The 19717-nt window shown below is 42.3% G+C and overlaps 1 protein-coding gene across 1 annotated transcript in view; it reads right to left on the reverse strand.

Annotated features, from left to right (window-relative positions):
* Nucleotides 1–4149: 4149 nt before the first annotated feature.
* LOC143299878 (uncharacterized) overlaps nt 4150–19717 on the reverse strand; it is a 163887-nt gene continuing 148319 nt past the window's right edge. Inside the window, exons 8-10 of the mRNA XM_076613371.1 lie at nt 17193–17282; nt 15098–15217; nt 4150–6842 (exon numbers count right to left, since the gene is read on the reverse strand). Of these exons, the coding sequence (XP_076469486.1) occupies nt 6547–6842; nt 15098–15217; nt 17193–17282 (506 nt within the window). The 3' untranslated portion in view covers nt 4150–6546. The remainder of the gene's footprint in view (nt 6843–15097; nt 15218–17192; nt 17283–19717) is intronic.

Here is a 19717-nt window from a genome sequence, read left to right on the forward strand (position 1 = left end):
CAGGGTCTGTGACAACAACAGTAACACACAGGGTCTGTGACAACAGTAACACACATGGTCTGTGACAACAGCAATAACACACAGGGTCTGTGACAACAACAGTAACACACAGGGTCTGTGACAACAGTAACACACATGGTCTGTGACAACAACAGTAACACGCAGGGTCTGTGACAACAGTAACACACACATGGTCTGTGACAATGTGTCAAGAGTAACACATATAGTCTGTGACAACAACAGTAACACACAGGGTCTGTAACACACATGGTCTGTGACAACAACAGTAACACACAGGGTCTGTAACACACATGGTCTGTGACAACAGTAACACACATGGTCTGTGTCAACAACAGTAACACACAGGGTCTGTGACAACAGTAACACACATAGTCTGTGACAACAACAGTAACACACATAGTCTGTGACAACAACAGTAACACACAGGGTCTGTGACAACAACAGTAACACACAGGGTCTGTGACAACAGTAACACACATGGTCTGTGTCAACAACAGTAACACACAGGGTCTGTGACAACAACAGTAACACACAGGGTCTGTGTCAACAACAGTAACACACAGGGTCTGTGACAACAACAGTAACACACAGGGTCTGTGACAACAACAGTAACACATATAGTCTGTGACAACAACAGTAACGCACATGGTCTGTGACAACAACAGTAACACACAGGGTCTGTGACAACAGTAACACACAGGGTCTGTGACAACAGTAACACACATGGTCTGTGACAACAGTAACACATATAGTCTGTGACAACAACAGTAACACACAGGGTCTGTGACAACAGTAACACACAGGGTCTGTGACAACAACAGTAACACACAGTCTGTGACAACAGCAACACATATAGTCTGTGACAACAACAGTAACACACATGGTCTATGACAACAACAGTAACACACAGTCTGTGACAACAGCAACACATATAGTCTGTGACAACAACAGTAACACACATGGTCTGTGACAATGTGTCAAGAGTAACACATATAGTCTGTGACAACAACAGTAACACACAGGGTCTGTAACACACATGGTCTGTGACAACAACAGTAACACACAGGGTCTGTAACACACATGGTCTGTGACAACAGTAACACACATGGTCTGTGTCAACAACAGTAACACACAGGGTCTGTGACAACAGTAACACACATAGTCTGTGACAACAACAGTAACACACATGGTCTGTGACAACAACAGTAACACACATAGTCTGTGACAACAACAGTAACACACATGGTCTGTGACAACAACAGTAACACACAGGGTCTGTGACAACAACAGTAACACACAGGGTCTGTGTCAACAACAGTAACACACAGGGTCTGTGACAACAACAGTAACACACTGGGTCTGTGACAACAGTAACACACAGGGTCTGTGTCAACAACAGTAACACACAGGGTCTGTGTCAACAACAGTAACACACAGGGTCTGTGACAACAACAGTAACACACAGGGTCTGTGACAACAACAGTAACACATATAGTCTGTGACAACAACAGTAACGCACATGGTCTGTGACAACAACAGTAACACACAGGGTCTGTGACAACAGTAACACACATGGTCTGTGACAACAGTAACACATATAGTCTGTGACAACAACAGTAACACACAGGGTCTGTGACAACAGTAACACACAGGGTCTGTGACAACAACAGTAACACACAGTCTGTGACAACAGCAACAGACATAGTCTGTGACAACAACAGTAACACACATGGTCTATGACAACAACAGTAACACACAGTCTTTGACAACAGCAACACATATAGTCTGTGACAACAACAGTAACACACATGGTCTGTGACAACAACAGTAACACACAGGGTCTGTGACAACAGTAACACACAGGGTCTGTGTCAACAACAGTAACACACAGGGTCTGTGACAACAGCAGTAACACACATGGTCTGTGACAACAACAGTAACACACAGGGTCTGTGACAACAACAGAAACATACAGGGTCTGTGACAACAGTAACACACAGGGTCTGTGTCAACAACAGTAACACACAGGGTCTGTGACAACAGCAGTAACACACATGGTCTGTGACAACAACAGTAACACACAGGGTCTGTGACAACAACAGTAACACATATAGTCTGTGACAACAACAGTAACACACATGGTCTGTGACAACAGTAACACACATGGTCTGTGACAACAGCAGTAACACACATGGTCTGTGACAACAGTAACACACAGGGTCTGTGGCAACAGTAACACACATGGTCTGTGACAACAGCAGTAACACACAGGGTCTGTGACAACAGTAACACACATGGTCTGTGACAACAACAGTAACACACAGGGTCTGTGACAACAACAGTAACACACATGGTCTGTGACAACAGCAGTAACACACATGGTCTGTGACAACAGCAGTAACACACATGGTCTGTGACAACAACAGTAACACACATGGTCTGTGACAACAGCAGTAACACACATGGTCTGTGACAACAGCAGTAACACACAGGGTCTGTAACACACATGGTCTGTGACAACAGTAACACACATGGTCTGTGACAACAGCAGTAACACACAGGGTCTGTGACAACAGCAGTAACACACAGGGTCTGTGACAACAGTAACACATATAGTCTGTGACAACAACAGTAACACACAGGGTCTGTGACAACAACAGTAACACACAGGGTCTGTGACAACAGCAGTAACACACAGGGTCTGTGACAACAGTAACACACAGGGTCTGTGACAACAGCAGTAACACACATAGTCTGTGACAACAACAGTAACACACAGGGTCTGTGACAACAACAGTAACACACAGGGTCTGTGACAACAGTAACAGACAGGTTCTGTGACAACAGTAACACACAGGGTCTGTGACAACAGCAGTAACACACAGGGTCTGTGACAACAGTAACACACAGGGTCTGTGACAACAGCAGTAACACACAGGGTCTGTGACAACAGTAACACACAGGGTCTGTGACAACAGTAACACACAGGGTCTGTGACAACAACAGTAACACATATAGTCTGTGACAACAACAGTAACACACAGGGTCTTTGACAACAGCAGTAACACACAGGGTCTGTGACAACAGTAACACACAGGGTCTGTGACAACAGTAACACACATGGTCTGTGACAACAGTAACACAGGGTCTGTGACAACAGCAGTAACACACAGGGTCTGTGACAACAGCAGTAACACACAGGGTCTGTGACAACAGCAGTAACACACATGGTCTGTGACAACAACAGTAACACACAGGGTCTGTGACAACAACAGTAACACACAGGGTCTGTGACAACAGCAGTAACACACAGGGTCTGTGACAACAGTAACACACAGGGTCTGTGTCAACAACAGTAACACACAGGGTCTGTGACAACAACAGTAACACACATGGTCTGTGACAACAGTAACACACACATGGTCTGTGACAATGTGTCAAGAGTAACACATATAGTCTGTGACAACAACAGTAACACACATGGTCTGTGACAACAACAGTAACACACAGGGTCTGTGACAACAACAGTAACACACAGGGTCTGTGACAACAGCAGTAACACACAGGGTCTGTGACAACAGTAACACACATGGTCTGTGACAATGTGTCAAGAGTAACATGTATAGTCTGTGACAACAACAGTAACACACAGGGTCTGTGTCAACAACAGTAACACACAGGTTCTGACAACAACAGTAACACACATGGTCTGTGACAATGTGTCAAGAGTAACACATATAGTCTGTGACAACAACAGTAACAGCAGTAACACACATGGTCTGTGACAACAACAGTAATACAAGAACAGCCAGTGCAGTCTCTATGTGTAACTGAGAAACACACACACTCTCTCTCTCTATCACATCGATTCCATGGCAACAGTTTCAGCTGTCGTTAGTACTTGTGTTCACCAGATTCCACAGGCCATGTTTGTGATTGGGATGTCAAAGATGCAAACAGAAAGCGAAGGTTTTCTTTACTCTCTCTCTTTTAGATCTTATCAATCTCACACCTTAACCATTGTATTACTGAAATCAAAATGTTCTCAGTAAGGTTTAGTTACGGGCATGTAAGAACAAACCCCACCCCGTCCCCTCCCCAATTGAATTGTTTTAACAAAAATGTTCTCAGTAAGGTTCAGGGTACTGGTATGATAGAAATTTCCCCCCTCCCCTCCCCTCCCCTCCCCCCCACCCACGGAATTGTTTAAACCAAAATGTTCTCATTAAGGTTCAAGTTACTGGCATGTTCAAACTATTTCCACCATGTGTGCCATTGGAAAAGCTACACACACATGGAAATAATTAAAGTCTCATGATGGTCTGCAGAAGCAATACTGCAGAAACCTTTCACAACCTGTCCCACATGAAAAGTGTGCATCTGAAAGCAAGTAACTTAAGCAACAACAACAGCAAAAGACTTTAAAGAGTGGGGTTCGGTGAGGGGGTTGGTGATACTGCAAAGCTAAGGAATATCTTCAGAGCAGGGTATCTATGACAGCATATACTGTGGACCTTCCAGCTTTCACCTGTGACTGTGTCAGGAAGGCACCAGTGTTCTAGGCAAAGCCAAGAGAGAGAGAGAGAGGGGTAAAGTAACATTAGTACAGAACCAATGCTCTATCATAATTGGCTAAACATTTTCAGGCTGTATTGTGACCTTGACTTCTAACCTCTTACCTTGACTTCAATGGTTATTATTTTTATCATCATTATCATCTCATAATTATGCTGTTGTTGCTTTCACCATAACCAATTGCTTACCAAAGTTTGATGAAGATGTGGTTGCTAGAAGAAGCCCAAAGCTTGGTCCATTACACCTACAAGTTCCTTGCTTAATGCCATTTTGAATCCTTAAACTTTAATCTTTAACTTCAAAAGGATCAAGCTGTCACCATGGCCAATTTAAAAAAGAAAAGAGAGAGGACAAAAAAGAAGAAAAAAAGCTTTGACTGCTGTAGACTGCATGCATGATGTGAGGTTTGTCTATCATGTTAAAGAGAAAGACCCCCCCGCCCCACCAAAAGAGAAAACCCACAAAAGAAATGTAATTATTTTCATTAACAACAGGCTGCATCTTTGGGCCAACACAAACATTAACTACGTGCCAAGTGCATGATCAATATAAATAAATAAATTGATAAATTAAGAAATAAATCAATATGAGCTGATCAATAACAGACTAGGCATTGACACCTCTTATGTCATGACACAAACACGAACACCAACGAGAACTGAAACTAGTTGCCTGGTTAAATCACACACACACACACACAGAACAAACCAGTATCCCCAAAACACATGGTGCTTGACGTTCGTTATCTCATACCCCCTCCCCTGCTCTCCTCCTTGCACAAGGTCTCACAAACCCGTAGCTGTAATAGTAGTAGTAGCAATAGTAAGCAAAAGAAGCACACGAAGCTTGGTGAAGAGGTAGTTTACACAGTCAACGATGTCCACAAGCCCCCCTCACTCCCCACTGGGACTGGAACCTCCCCCCCCGCTCACTGGGGTGTGTCTGGTACCATGTCACCACAGTTCTTCCAACAACCTATGTTGGTACCACTCCTAACAACCTGCCAAAAAATATCTGGCATCAGCACAGCCTGCGAACCAGAGGTGGTGGCCGACTTTGATGAAGAAGATTGATTGATTTGTTCAAAACAGAGTTGACAGTATCCACAGCCACTCCGGTTTCCTGCAGCTGTTGGCACACGTCTGAACAGTGTCTGTCAGTGTCTGGCACAGACCACACAACATCCCAGGTCATTAAATTATGTCTTTGGTTACCAACATCAGAAATTTCGGCAATGACGGTTTGAATTATGTACTTTTGTCTTATAATGAGTAATAACACCTATTCCTTGTTAAAAACATTTTAAAGCAAAAAAGTAATAAAGTTTATAGAGGTTATTTAAAAATGGTGTTAAGAATAACGTCTTAAAAAAAAAAAAAAAAAAAAGAAAAAAAGAAAAAAAGATTTTTTTTAATGACGGAAATGAAACATTATTGCGTTCTCAGTACATATGAACTGTACTCATAAAAGCAATGAACAATTACATCCTATCTTTCCGTAAAAGATATGCAAGAAAGGAACAAAACAATGACGAAAATGTCTATTAAAAAATGTACAGTCAGTCATTGTCAAACTAAGAAATGGAAACCTGACCCTCTTGCTGAATGAGCTGTGACCTCAATCACATATCAGACTGGACGTTTCTCCAGCAGTCCTCAACCAACTCATCGGTGGGAGCAACAAGTGTCGCTTTCAACCAATAGTTTTAACAGTCTTTCACATGAGTGCTTTTGCTTTCATGAAATAGGTGTGTTTCTTCTCCACCCGATCCTTGCATTCTGCAGACTAGGCTGAACAGAGCAGGGCCTCATGGTGACTTTTCCGTCGTCAGATATGCAGAACAAAACATTTCCAGGATGCCCGCATCACGTCTCCATGACAACTGGATTTCTCTGCCAACTCCCTTGTTTTTTGTTCGTTTTTCAACACTGTCCGATGCAATGGTTCTCGCTAGACGAACGCTCGTTTCTTTGGTTTCTTGGGCACTTTGGCCTTTCTCATTTTCTTCAGCAGTTTCTTGTAGCGCCGTAACGTTTTCTTGTACTTCTTCTTCAGGTGACCTCGCTCTCGAGTCATCGTCTGCACGAGGAACTTCCGGTCTCTGCGCATGAGCAGTCCCGCTTTCTGCTCGCGTTGGAGACGTCGCAGCACTCTCCTCTCGTCTCGTGACAGTTTCCAGGACTTGCCGTCTCGAAACAAGATTTTCAGCAGACGTTTTTCTGCTTTTTCCAGCTTCCTCTCAAGCTCTGCGAAAAGAAAAGGAAAATATTAGAGAGAGAGAGAGAGAGAGAGAGAGAGAGAGAGAGTCTTTTTTGATGAGGGAAGTGGAATAAGCATGTATATGCTTAAAATTTTTTAAAAATATTTTTTACATCCAGCCCTCAGGGCAAAGAAAAATGAAATCAAAATGTTCACAAGATAACAAAAGGATATAGAAATAAGTACATGACATTCAAATACACTCAACTGCACAGTAAGCATTTACAAGTACATAATCACTGATGATACCTGCATTCATGACAACAATGTATATGAATATAGTAATGACAGAGAGAGAGAGAGAGAGAGAGAGAGAGAGAGAGTAAATGAATGAGTGAATGAATGAATGTTATTTCTGTCAGAGTAAGCAAACAATCACTTTCTCCCCTGGCAGCCCTCGAAAGGGAAAAATGTCTAAAGAAAAGGTATGAAGAAGAACTCAAGAAATGAGTAAATGTTAACAAATTCATAGAAAAACGAGAAGAGAAACAACATCATAATAAGCATCATATTTATAAGAAACAACACGTATTTCATAAAAATGCGGAGCAAGAGAGAGAGGGGAAAGAAAAGACGACAGAAGAGAGAGGAGATGATATTTATAGAGAGGATGAGATGAAGAGACAGAGTAAGATGTGGTGAAATACAATATCTATGACATAACATAATATGGTATACTAGGCAGAATTTACTATTTTTTTCCATCAGGCTATTCATGATACCTTTTCTTGAACACAGTGAAACTTGTATGAACATGAAAACTAGTTAAGATGTTGTTCCAGAGGCAACCGCCAGAGTAAGAGAAACTCGATTTAAATCAATCAATTCGTGGCAGTGGTACCATGATCTTCTTCTTGTTACGTATTGTACTTGTAAAGAATCGCTGTTTTAGATATGGAGGAGCAAAACCAGACATTTTCTTAAACATGAGAAGCGCCTTATTATGAATGAGTTTCCATTTCAATGGCAGAATACCTAAATCTTTGTAATCAGAGACAGTTAATGACGAAGATTTCAGATGTATCAGCTTTAAGGCTCTTCTATGTAGACTCATAAGTTGTTTTAAAACATTTTCACTGGCAGAATCCCATATTGTTGAGGCATAATTTACATGTGGTTCGATATAAGCATGGAAAAATAATTTACGGCAATGCTTGTTTAACTTGAGAAATGCTTGATTCTAGAAAGTTGAATCGTTTTGGAGAAAGTTCTACAAGTCATCATAACATGTTGAAACCATGACAAGTTATTGTCAATAATGAGACCAAGTACTTTGTGATGACTGACTTCCTCAATCATTACGCCATTGATATACAATGGAGAACGAGTGGGCAGAAAGTTTTGGCGCTTTTGTCTTGTGGTAATGACAATGTATTTCGTCTTTTTCGGGTGTAAGCGCATATGATTAAGTTCAGACCATGTTACGATATCATTAATACTTTGTTGCAAGGATGATGATACTCTTTCTATTCTATGATGCTTAGTGTGTATCGTTGTGTCATCTGCAAATAACTCACAAGGTGGTTCAATAAATAGGGGTAAATCGTTGATGTAAATTGAAAATAAAAAAGGTCCTAGAACAGAACTTTGGGGAACACCGTAACTTATGGGTAAAAGCTGGGATTTGACTATCAACTGAACCCATTTGCTTTCTGTCAGACTAAAACAAAAACATTAGCTTTAAAGTATTGTAAGATAACCCATATGCTTTTAGTTTTCTGATAAGAAGAGTGCGATTAACATCGAATGCCTTTGCAAAATCTACAAAAAGAACACCTGTTATTTCGTTGTTAATATTAGTAAGCCACTGATCGACGAGGTTGGTTAGTGCTGTATGACAGGAGTGGTTAGGCCTAAATCCTGATCGATTTGGGTGAAACAGACTAAATTCATTGAAATTGTTGAGTATATGTTTCCGCCTTAAATGATTCTCTAACGGTTTAGATAGTATAGATAATGAGAGAGAGAGAGAGAGAGAGAGAGAGAGAACGAACGAACGAACGAACGAACGAACGAACGAACGAAATTTTATTTTACGAGGGTAAAGGAGTAAGCACAAAGTACTTTTTTACATCCAGCCCTCTGGGCATGAATAATAATTGGAAAAAAAGCAACAAAGTAAAAAAAAAAAAAAAAAGAAAAAAAAAAGAAAAAAAGCGAGAGTCAATTCACAACATCAACGTCAAAATTGCATAAGCATGTGCAAACATAACATAGAACGTATGTACAATACAATATCGCGATAGATGAATAACAACGAGGACAATAGGGTAGGGGCGTGGTGGAGAGCGGAAGGAAGAATGGACAAGAGGAAGAGTAAAGAAGGCAGGGGAGGCTGACAACAGACAGATATAGTGACAGTGACAGTGGAGAGACATAGAGACTGACAGGGGAGGAGAGAGGCGTATATATATTGACAATCTATACATGATTTTTTGTTTATAATTGATATGTGTCACATAATCACATGTTTTTCAATAAATGTGCACGATATATGTTTTTAAAGTTAGGGATGCTTTTTACAGTGTTTACATTGAGGCAGGATAATAATTCATTCCATAAACAGCCCCCTGAATAAGACAGACTAGATTTAAAAAGATCGATCCTTGGAAGTGGTACCATAACTTTATGAAGATGACGATGAGTGTTGATTACAAATTTATTCTTCAGCGAGGGGGGAGCAAATCCAGACATGATTTTGAACATAAATAGACCTTTGTTAAATAGAAGTTTTGTTTTCAGTGGGAGGATATCGAGAGCTTTATAATCAGATACAGTCAATGATGAAGATTTTAAAAGAATCAATTTTACAGCTCTTCTATGCAGACTCAATAGAGGTTTTATAATACTGTCACTCGCCGAATCCCACACTGTCGAAGCATAGTTAATGTGTGATTCTATATAAGTACTGACAAATAGTTTTCGGCAGTGAAGATCCAAAAAGTGTTTGATTCTAGACAGTTGATAGATATTTTTTGATACCTGTTTGCATAACAGAGAAATATGATGTGACCATGACAAATTATTATCGATAGTGATGCCAAGGATTTTATGGTGGTCAACTTCTTCAATCTTGTCACCTTTGATGAAAATAGGCGAACAGTTTATGGATATATTTTGACGTTTTTGTCTTGTTGTGATTATTAGGAATTTTGTTTTTTTAGGATGGAGACACATGTGGTTTAGTTCGGACCATTCAATCAATCGGTCAATACTTTCCTGAAGAGAAAGAGATACGATACATAGGTTAGTATGACTAGTATGAATGGTGGTGTCATCAGCAAACATTTCACATGGTGTCTTGATAGATAAGGGTAGGTCGTTAATATATGCAGAAAATAAGATAGGTCCCAAAACAGAACCTTGAGGTACACCATAGTTAATTGGTAATAACATTGATTTTGAACCATTTGTGGACACAAGTTGTTTTCTTTCAGAGAGAAAAGATGAGATAAGTTCTAATGTATTCAAAGACAAACCATAAATCTTTAGTTTTTTCAGGAGGAGAGAATGATCAATCACATCAAAAGCCTTCATAAAGTCGACAACAAGGGCTCCAGTAATTTCGTTATTATTAATGTTAGTAAGCCATTGATCTACTAAATTTGTTAGTGCAGAATGACATGAGTGATTAGCTCTAAATCCAGACTGGTTTGGATGGAACAAGTCAAAATTATTAAAATGCTTAAGAATATGTTTATTTATATGATTTTCCAGGGGTTTTGATAATATTGGCAAAATAGAAATTGGTCTGTAGTTTGATGGTTCAGATCGATCACCATTCTTATATATAGGAATAACTTTAGCAGTTTTGAGCGTTTTGGGAATCTTATTTTTTGTAATACTTAAATTATATATGTATGTGAGGGATTCTGCTATTATAGGAGCTGAGAGTTTTAATATTTTTCCGTCTATGCCATCAAGACCTCTTGTACTAGTTTGTTTTAAATGGGTCAGAGCATTATAAACTTCATGTACACATATCAAAGGAATATCTAATGTGGATGAAATATTTTTTGATTGACAGAATTTTAACAGAGCATCTAAAGAGTTAAGGTTTGATTTGTCTGATTTTATAATTGAAGTAGCTATGTTACAGAAATGTGAGTTAAGTCTATCTGTGGATATGTCTGTGAGTGATGTAATTTGTGTGGCTCTATTCTTATTTTTCAACTGATTTATGGCTTTCCACAAGGACTTACTATCAGACTTTGAAGTGATCAACTTTTGAAAATATTTCTTTTTCGCTAAACGTTTCATGTTATTTACTGCATTTCTTTGCTTTTGAAAATCTTCTCGGGTTCCAGTTGATAAAAGAAAATCTCTGAAATCGATGGCGTCTTCTATGTCTCCCGTTATCCAAGGCTTTTTCAGACTGGTTTTTACACGTTTAGTTTTGAATGGGGCGTGTTTGAGAGAGAGAGAGAGAGAGAGAGAGAGAGAGAGTGTGTGTGTGTGTGTGTTGTAAAGAACAATTTGACCAGGGGTTTTATATGAGGATAATACTTCTCAAGACCCCACAAAATAACTACAACGACAGCAACACAGGGTTTCAACCCAGACATGCTTTCAAAGATAGTATGCAAAAGAAGTGAAATGTCAGTCTGAGATGTCTTAACTGCCGCTGTTGTATTGTACTGTATTTCACCGCCAACAGATTTCTCTGTGTGAAAGCCAGGCTTCTCGTCATTGTATTGTTGTATTGTATTGTATTTCACCGCCAACAGATTTCTCTGTGAAAGCCAGGCTTCTCGTCATTGTATTGTTGTATTGTATTGTTGTATTGTATTGTATTTCACCGCCAACAGATTTCTCTGTGTGAAAGCCAGGCTTCTCGTCATTGTATTGTTGTATTGTATTGTATTTCACCGCCAACAGATTTCTCTGTGAAAGCCAGGCTTCTCGTCATTGTATTGTTGTATTGTATTGTATTTCACCGCCAACAGATTTCTCTGTGTGAAAGCCAGGCTTCTCGTCATTGTATTGTTGTATTGTATTTCACCGCCAACAGATTTCTCTGTGTGAAAGCCAGGCTTCTCGTCATTGTATTGTTGTATTGTATTGTATTTCACCGCCAACAGATTTCTCTGTGAAAGCCAGGCTTCTCGTCATTGTATTGTTGTATTGTATTGTATTTCACCGCCAACAGATTTCTCTGTGTGAAAGCCAGGCTTCTCGTCATTGTATTGTTGTATTGTATTGTATTTCACCGCCAACAGATTTCTCTGTGTGAAAGCCGGGCTTCTCGTCATTGTATTGTTGTATTGTATTGTATTTCACCGCCAACAGATTTCTCTGTGTGAAAGCCAGGCTTCTCGTCATTGTATTGTTGTATTGTATTGTATTTCACCGCCAACAGATTTCTCTGTGTGAAAGCCAGGCTTCTCGTCATTGTATTGTTGTATTGTATTGTATTTCACCGCCAACAGATTTCTCTGTGTGAAAGCCAGGCTTCTCGTCATTGTATTGTTGTATTGTATTGTATTTCACCGCCAACAGATTTCTCTGTGAAAGCCAGGCTTCTCGTCATTGTATTGTTGTATTGTATTGTATTTCACCGCCAAGAGATTTCTCTGTGTGAAAGCCAGGCTTCTCGTCATTGTATTGTTGTATTGTATTGTATTTCACCGCCAACAGATTTCTCTGTGTGAAAGCCAGGCTTCTCGTCCCGTGGAGGTCACACTTCAGAGACACACATTCCCCCTTTGTTCTGCCTGCAAATGTACTTAAACCCCCCCAAAAAAAACTACCAATGTGGAGTTTTCAACAGAATTTTGCCACGGACAACCTCTTTGTTGCCGTGGGCTCCCTTATACGCGCTACTGAAGTGCATGCTGCACACGGGACCTTGGTTCGTCTTCTCATCCCAAATGACTAGCGTCCAGACCACCACTCGAGGCCTAGTGGAGAGGACGAACTTTGTGGCCAGTGTGGGGATCGATCCCGTGCCCTCAGATTCTCTGGCTTCTTGGGCAGACATGTCACCCACGACACCGCTCCCCTCTTCCATGCAATGCCTCTTGTACTCAATCTTTAAAAAAGAAGAAGAAATAATTATGTTTTGTTTCTTTTATTTTCGTTGATGTTTGGTTTCTTCATCAAACAGATTTGGAACAGTGTGTGTCGAATAGTCTGTTACTGACTGTCCCTCTCACTGACATCAGCGAATCCCAGAAGTCCTATCTGACAGGCGAAGTAAGGGGGCGCGTTGGAAGACGGCGCAGGGGAGAAGGCGCACTAACACGTGAAACATACTTCATAAAAAACCACTGAAAAACATCCACGAGCCAGTCCTCCCAATGGTAGTAAGCGCACAAGCTTGAGAAACCAAGCGAGCTGGACTCCGTAAACTTCCTCTTTGTTCTTCAGCTCTCCTTCCTAACTTTAAAAAAAGCCCGAAAAAAGCCCCTCCCCCCCCCCTCAGCACGCACCCCCCCTCTCTCCCGCCCCCCTGCCCCCCCGCAAAAGAAGCCCAAAACGAAGTATGGCCGAGCGATTTGGGATAGAACAACAACGTAGGCTGTACGTCATTCTGTGGGAGATCTCGATCCGTGACTCGTCAACTGGCAGGCAGGCAGGCAGGCATTGTGCTCTGCGTGTGGCAACCCCCTCCCCCATGCCTCTCCCTCTCCATCCCCCCTTCCATTCTCACCCTCCCCCCTCGACTTCCCGTCCATTGTTTATTGACACAGCCACGCTCACTTCCCTCTGCTCCTCAGGGGGGTGGGGGTGGGGAGACGACAGCACCAGCAGCACAGGCGTCACGGTTGTAAACTGAATGTCCTTTTTACTTCTTCAGTTTCTGTCTGTTTGCTTTGACACAGCGTAACGGTAATGACGGCGACGGCCATGAAGACAACAACTAAGATAGTGATATTGCCAACAACAACAACAATGATGCTAAGCAAAGAATAATAATGATAATGATGATGATAATAACAATAATGATAATAATGATGACGATGATGATATTGATTAAAATAATAATGGCAGAAAGGAACAGGAAAAACCACGAGAAGAACAGGAAGAAGCAGGAAAGGAACAGGAAGAAGCAGGAAAGGAACGGGAAACCAATGAATAAGGAAAGGGAACATAAAGGTAGGAGAGAACCGGAAAAAGAACAGGACACCGATATTAGAACCAGGAGCAAGGAGGATCAGGAAAATAGCAAGAAGACCTAAGAAAGGAACAGGAACAACCAGGAAAGAAAGAAATAAAAAAATGAACAGGAAGAAGCCGGAAAGGAAGAAGCCGGAAAGGAAGAAGCAGGAAAGGAAGGAGGAGGAAAGGAAGAAGCAGGAAAGGAAGGAGGAGGAAAGGAAGAGGAAGAAGCAGGAAAGGAAGGAGGAGGAAAGGAAGAGGAAGAAGCAGGAAAGGAAGAACCAGGAAGAAGCAGGAAAGGAAGGAGGAGGAAAGGAAGAGGAAGAAGGAGGAAAGGAAGTGGCAGGAAAGGAAGAGGAAGAAGCAGGAAAGGAAGGAGGAGGAAAGGAAGAGGAAGAAGCAGGAAAGGAAGGAGGAGGAAAGGAAGAAGCAGGAAAGGAAGAGGAAAAGCAGAAAGGAAGAGGAAGAAGCAGGAAAGGAAGAATCAGGAAGAAGCAGGAAAGGAAGAGGAAGAAGCAGGAAAGGAAGAAGCAGGAAAGGAAGGAGGAGGAAAGGAAGAGGAAGAAGGAGGAAAGGAAGTGGCAGGAAAGGAAGAGGAAGAAGCAGGAAAGGAAGGAGGAGGAAAGGAAGAGGAAGAAGCAGGAAAGGAAGGAGGAGGAAAGGAAGAAGCAGGAAAGGAAGAGGAAGAAGCAGGAAAGGAAGAGGAAGAAGCAGGAAAGGAAGAATCAGGAAGAAGCAGGAAAGGAAGAGGAAGAAGCAGGAAAGGAAGAAGCAGGAAAGGAAGAATCAGGAAAGGAAAGGAAGAGGAAGAAGCAGGAAAGGAAGAATCAGGAAAGGAAAGGAAGAGAAGCAGGAAAGGAAGAATCAGGAAAGGAAGGAGGAGGAAAGGAAGAGGAAGAAGGATGAAAGGAAGTGGCAGGAAAGGAAGAGGAAAGGAAGAATCAGGAAGAAGCAGGAAAGGAAGAAGAAGAAGCAGGTAAGGAAGGAGCAGGAAAGGAAGGAGGAGGAAAGGAAGAGGAAAGGAAGGAGCAGGAAAGGAAGAGGAAGAAGCAGGAAAGGAAGCAGGAGGAAAGGAAGCAGGAAAGGAACAGGACAGGAGGAGGAAGAAGCAGGAACATGTGTCAGAGTTCCGGGCACTTACTCTGCCGGCGGGAACGTGTCCGCTTGGCCCGCACGCGCTCCCGTTTCAGCTTCTGCTCCCTGCTGCTCAGCTTGCTCCGTCTGGGCCGTTCCTCCCTCACCACGCTGTCCCGCCGCTCCTCTGGAACACACGTCTTGTGGACTGACTCACTGTGTGGTCCATGCATGGTCGTCTGGACTGGACTCGGGCTGTACAGTCCATGCATGGCCCACTACAGCGTATAGAGTACGGAACAGTGCCTCGCTCATGTGCATAGTACTGTGTCTTGTTACATATGATACTGCTTCTGTTCCTGTCACTCATCACTCGGAGAATAAAAAAAACAAAACAAAAACAAAAACCAAACCAAACCAAACCAAACAAAAAAACAACAAAAATCAAAATAAAAACAAACACATCCCGCCCCCCCCCCCCCCAAAAAAAAAAGAAGACAACAAAAAAAAAAACAAAAAAACAAAAACAAACCAAAAAAAAAAAAAAAAAAAAAAAAAGAAAATAAAAGAAGAAAACAAAAACAAACAAACAAACCAAAACAACAACCAACAACAACATAAAAAAAAAAACAGAAAAGAAAAAAAAAAGTTCGTGGATTCGATCCTTCAGCTGTAGTTCTTTTACAATTGACCCACGCTTATTTACAAAGTGAATCTATGTACAGAAATATGTCAAAAGTAACATGATGGCACACACAATATGATACATGCCACACTGTTACAGCACAGCAGACAGTCCACACGTTTGGCATCTGTACATAAACACAGCCAGAGGAGTCCCTATTCCCGATGCCGTGTGTATATTATTGTTCTCCACAGACCGGGTGCACATTTATCACGTTCTTGTCCTTTCCCTCTCCAGACCATTGCTGATGTCGATAGCTCAGTTTACCTCTCTCTCAAAATGGCTTCAATGTCTATAAATAACAACCAAAAAACAGAAACAAAACAAACCAAACAAACAGAAGGAAGCATCTCAACGCTCAAGGATTTTGGACATGTGGTCTGCACGTGAAAAACGTCCTGTCCCGACCCCCCACACTCATAACGGTTTATCATAACTGCTATGTGTTGACTCAATCGTGCTCCCGTCGTCTCCGGCAAAGGTAAACAGTGTGGGGATCAGTTTGCCTGCCACTGGTGCAGTGGAGAACTGTATCCAAGGGCACCATCCCCACACAGCAGCGTCGGCTGACAGACACGGCAGTCCCATCACCAAGGCAGGGAGCCAGGGTTTGATGAACACTGTCTTTAGACTCTGGAGGCATTCGACAAGTTTGAACTTACCCGTGAGATTGTCCACTAACTTTCCTGAATGGATTCACAATCAGAATAACTATATTGTATTGTATTACTCTTTGTCACAACAGATTTCTCTGTGTGAAATTCGGGCTGCTCTCTCCAGGGACAATGCGTCGCTACAGTGCAGCCCCCCCCCCTCCCTTCCTTTTTTTCTGGCTGAACGTGCATTTGTTTTCTCAGCAAAGTGGATTTTTCTACAGAATTTGGCCAAGGAGAAGCCTTTTGTTGCCGTGGGTTTTACGTCTGCCAAAGTGCATGTTACTTACGGGACCTCAGTTTATCGTCTCATCTGAAAGACTAGCGTCCATACCAGACCAGTCAAGGTCTAGTGCAGGGAAATAAAATACCGAAGAGTGTGTGATTCGATCCTGTGCGCTCAGATTCTCTCACTTATAACAATGCTTGACATAGTGGAGTCAATTCACATCTGAATGTATGTATGTTTATATGTATGTATGTTTGTATGTATGTATACATAAACTCCTGGTCTAGTGGAGGGGGAGCGGGGGACTACAAATCCCGGTTTGCATCCTGAACTGGAACCAGTGGACACTCACTTGGCAGTGAGGCACATTACCACTGGCCAACACCCCACTTAGGGGAACTGACCCAGTACTGTGCAGGAACTGACCCAGCACTGTGCAGGAAGTGACCCAGCACTGTGCAGGAAGTGACCCAGCACTGTGCAGGAACTGACCCAGCACTGTGCAGGAACTGACCCAGCACTGTGCAGGAACTGACCCAGCACTGTGCAGGAACTGATGACACACAACAAGGGAAACTTTGCAGGCATGTCTTACCGCATCGGTGACCCGAGAAGTTGTCTGGGCACTGACAGACGTCAGGACCCACACAGATGCCGCCGTTAGCACAGTAAGGGTTACACGAGCCTGAAATTGACAGACACACTTGATAGGTAATGGTTACATGAGCCTGAAATTGACACACACACTTGATAGGTAATGGTTACACGAGCCTGAAATTGACACACACACTTGATAGGTAATGGTTACACGAGCCTGAAATTGACACACACACTTGATAGGTAATGGTTACACGAGCCTGAAATTGACACACACACTTGATAGGTAATGGTTACACGAGCCTGAAATTGACACACACACTTGATAGGTTAAGGGTTAAAGGGCCTGAAATTGACACACACACTTGATAGGTATGGGATAAACGAACCTGAAATTGACAGACACACTTGATAGGTAAGGGTTAAAGGGCCTGAAATTGACAGACACACTTGATAGGTAAGGGATAAACGAACCTGAAATTGACAGACACACGAAGGGTTACACGAGCCTGAAATTGACACACACACTTGATAGGTAATGGTTACACGAGCCTGAAATTGACACACACACTTGATAGGTAATGGTTACACGAGCCTGAAATTGACATACACACTTGATAGGCAAGGGTTACACGAGCCTGAAATCGACATACACACTTGATAGGTAATGGTTACACGAGCCTGAAATTGACACACACACTTGATAGGTAATGGTTACATGAGCCTGAAATTGACACACACACTTGATAGGTAATGGTTACATGAGCCTGAAATTGACACACACACTTGATAGGTAATGGTTACACGAGCCTGAAATTGACAGACACACTTGATAGGCAAGGGTTACACGAGCCTGAAATTGACATACACACACACACACTTGATAGGCAAGGGTTACACGAGCCTGAAATTGACATACACACACACGCACTTGATAGGCAAGGGTTACACGAGCCTGAAATTGACACACACACACACACGCACTTGATAGGCAAGGGTTACACGAGCCTGAAATTGACACACACACTTGATAGGTTAAGGGTTTAAGGGCCTGAAATTGACACACACACTTGATAGGTAACGGTTACACGAGCCTGAAATTGACATACACTTGATAGGCAAGGGTTACTCGAGCCTGAAATTGGCACACACACTTGATAGGTAATGATTACACGAGCCTGAAATTGACACACACACTTGATAGGTTAAGGGTTTAAGGGCATAGGTTAAGGGTTTAAGGGCCTGAAATTGACACACACACTTGATAGGTATGGGATAAACGAACCTGAAATTGACAGACACACTTGATAGGTAAGGGTTAAAGGGCCTGAAATTGACATACACACTTGATAGGTAAGGGATAAACGAACCTGAAATTGACAGACACACGAAGGGTTAAACGAGCCTGAAATTGACACACACACTTGATAGGTAATGGTTACACGAGCCTGAAATTGACACACACACTTGATAGGTAATGGTTACATGAGCCTGAAATTGACATACACACTTGATAGGTATGGTTAAATGGGCCTGAAACTGATAGACACACTTGATAGGTATGGTTCAATGGGCCTGAAACTGATAGATACACTTGATAGGCAAGGGTTATAAAAGCCTGAAACTGATAGATACACTTGATAGGCAAGGGTTATAAAAGCCTGAAACTGATAGATACCCTTGATAGACAAGGGTTATAAAAGCCCGAAACTGATAGATACACTTGATAGGCAAGGGTTATAAAAGCCTGAAAGAGCCTGATAGACTAGACGGGCGTAACAGCCGAGTGGTTAAAGCATTGGACTTTCAATCTGAAGGTCCTGGGTTCGAATCTCGATAACGGTGCCTGGTGGGTAAATGGTGGAGATTTTTCCCATCTCCCTGTTCAGCCTATGTGCAGACCTGCAAGTGCCTGAACCCCATTCATGTATATATGCACACAGAAGATCAAATACTCACATAAAGGTCCTGTAATCCATGTTAGCGTTGGGTGGATGATGGAAACAAGAATATATCCAGCATGCACATCCCCAAAAACGGAGTATGGTTGCCTACATGGCGGGGTAAATAAACAATGGTCATACACATAAAATGTTACATATTGAGTATATGTGTGCGTGACTGATTGAATGACACAGGAAAGAATGATGAGCGCCCAATGGCAGCTGTCAGTCGGCTCTACCCAGGTAGGAAGCCTGTCGTGCAAGTAAGTCCGTGTTTATAAAGCGCCGTATGGTCAGGTCAGGGGCATAGCCCTTGCTACTGGTACCATGTAACCCAGTACCACCTGCCGCATGTGAGGTCTCCCAGCGACGGACCAGGCGGAGGAGGAAACCTTTCCCAACGGCTGTGAAGGCGGAAGAGGATGACCAAAGGGCAGGAGGAGCTCTTATCCTTGGCTGGAAGTCCTCATAGGAGACAGAACTCCAAAGAAAAAACCTGCACCTGCCGAAGCCGTTCTACACGTGGCAGTATCTGCACCTGTGGGACTGTGAGCGTCGGTAGGCGAGAGAGTGGGGAAGG

The sequence above is a fragment of the Babylonia areolata genome, chromosome 25 (assembly GCF_041734735.1).
Source record: "Babylonia areolata isolate BAREFJ2019XMU chromosome 25, ASM4173473v1, whole genome shotgun sequence".
NCBI classification, from domain to species: Eukaryota; Metazoa; Mollusca; class Gastropoda; order Neogastropoda; family Buccinidae; genus Babylonia; species Babylonia areolata.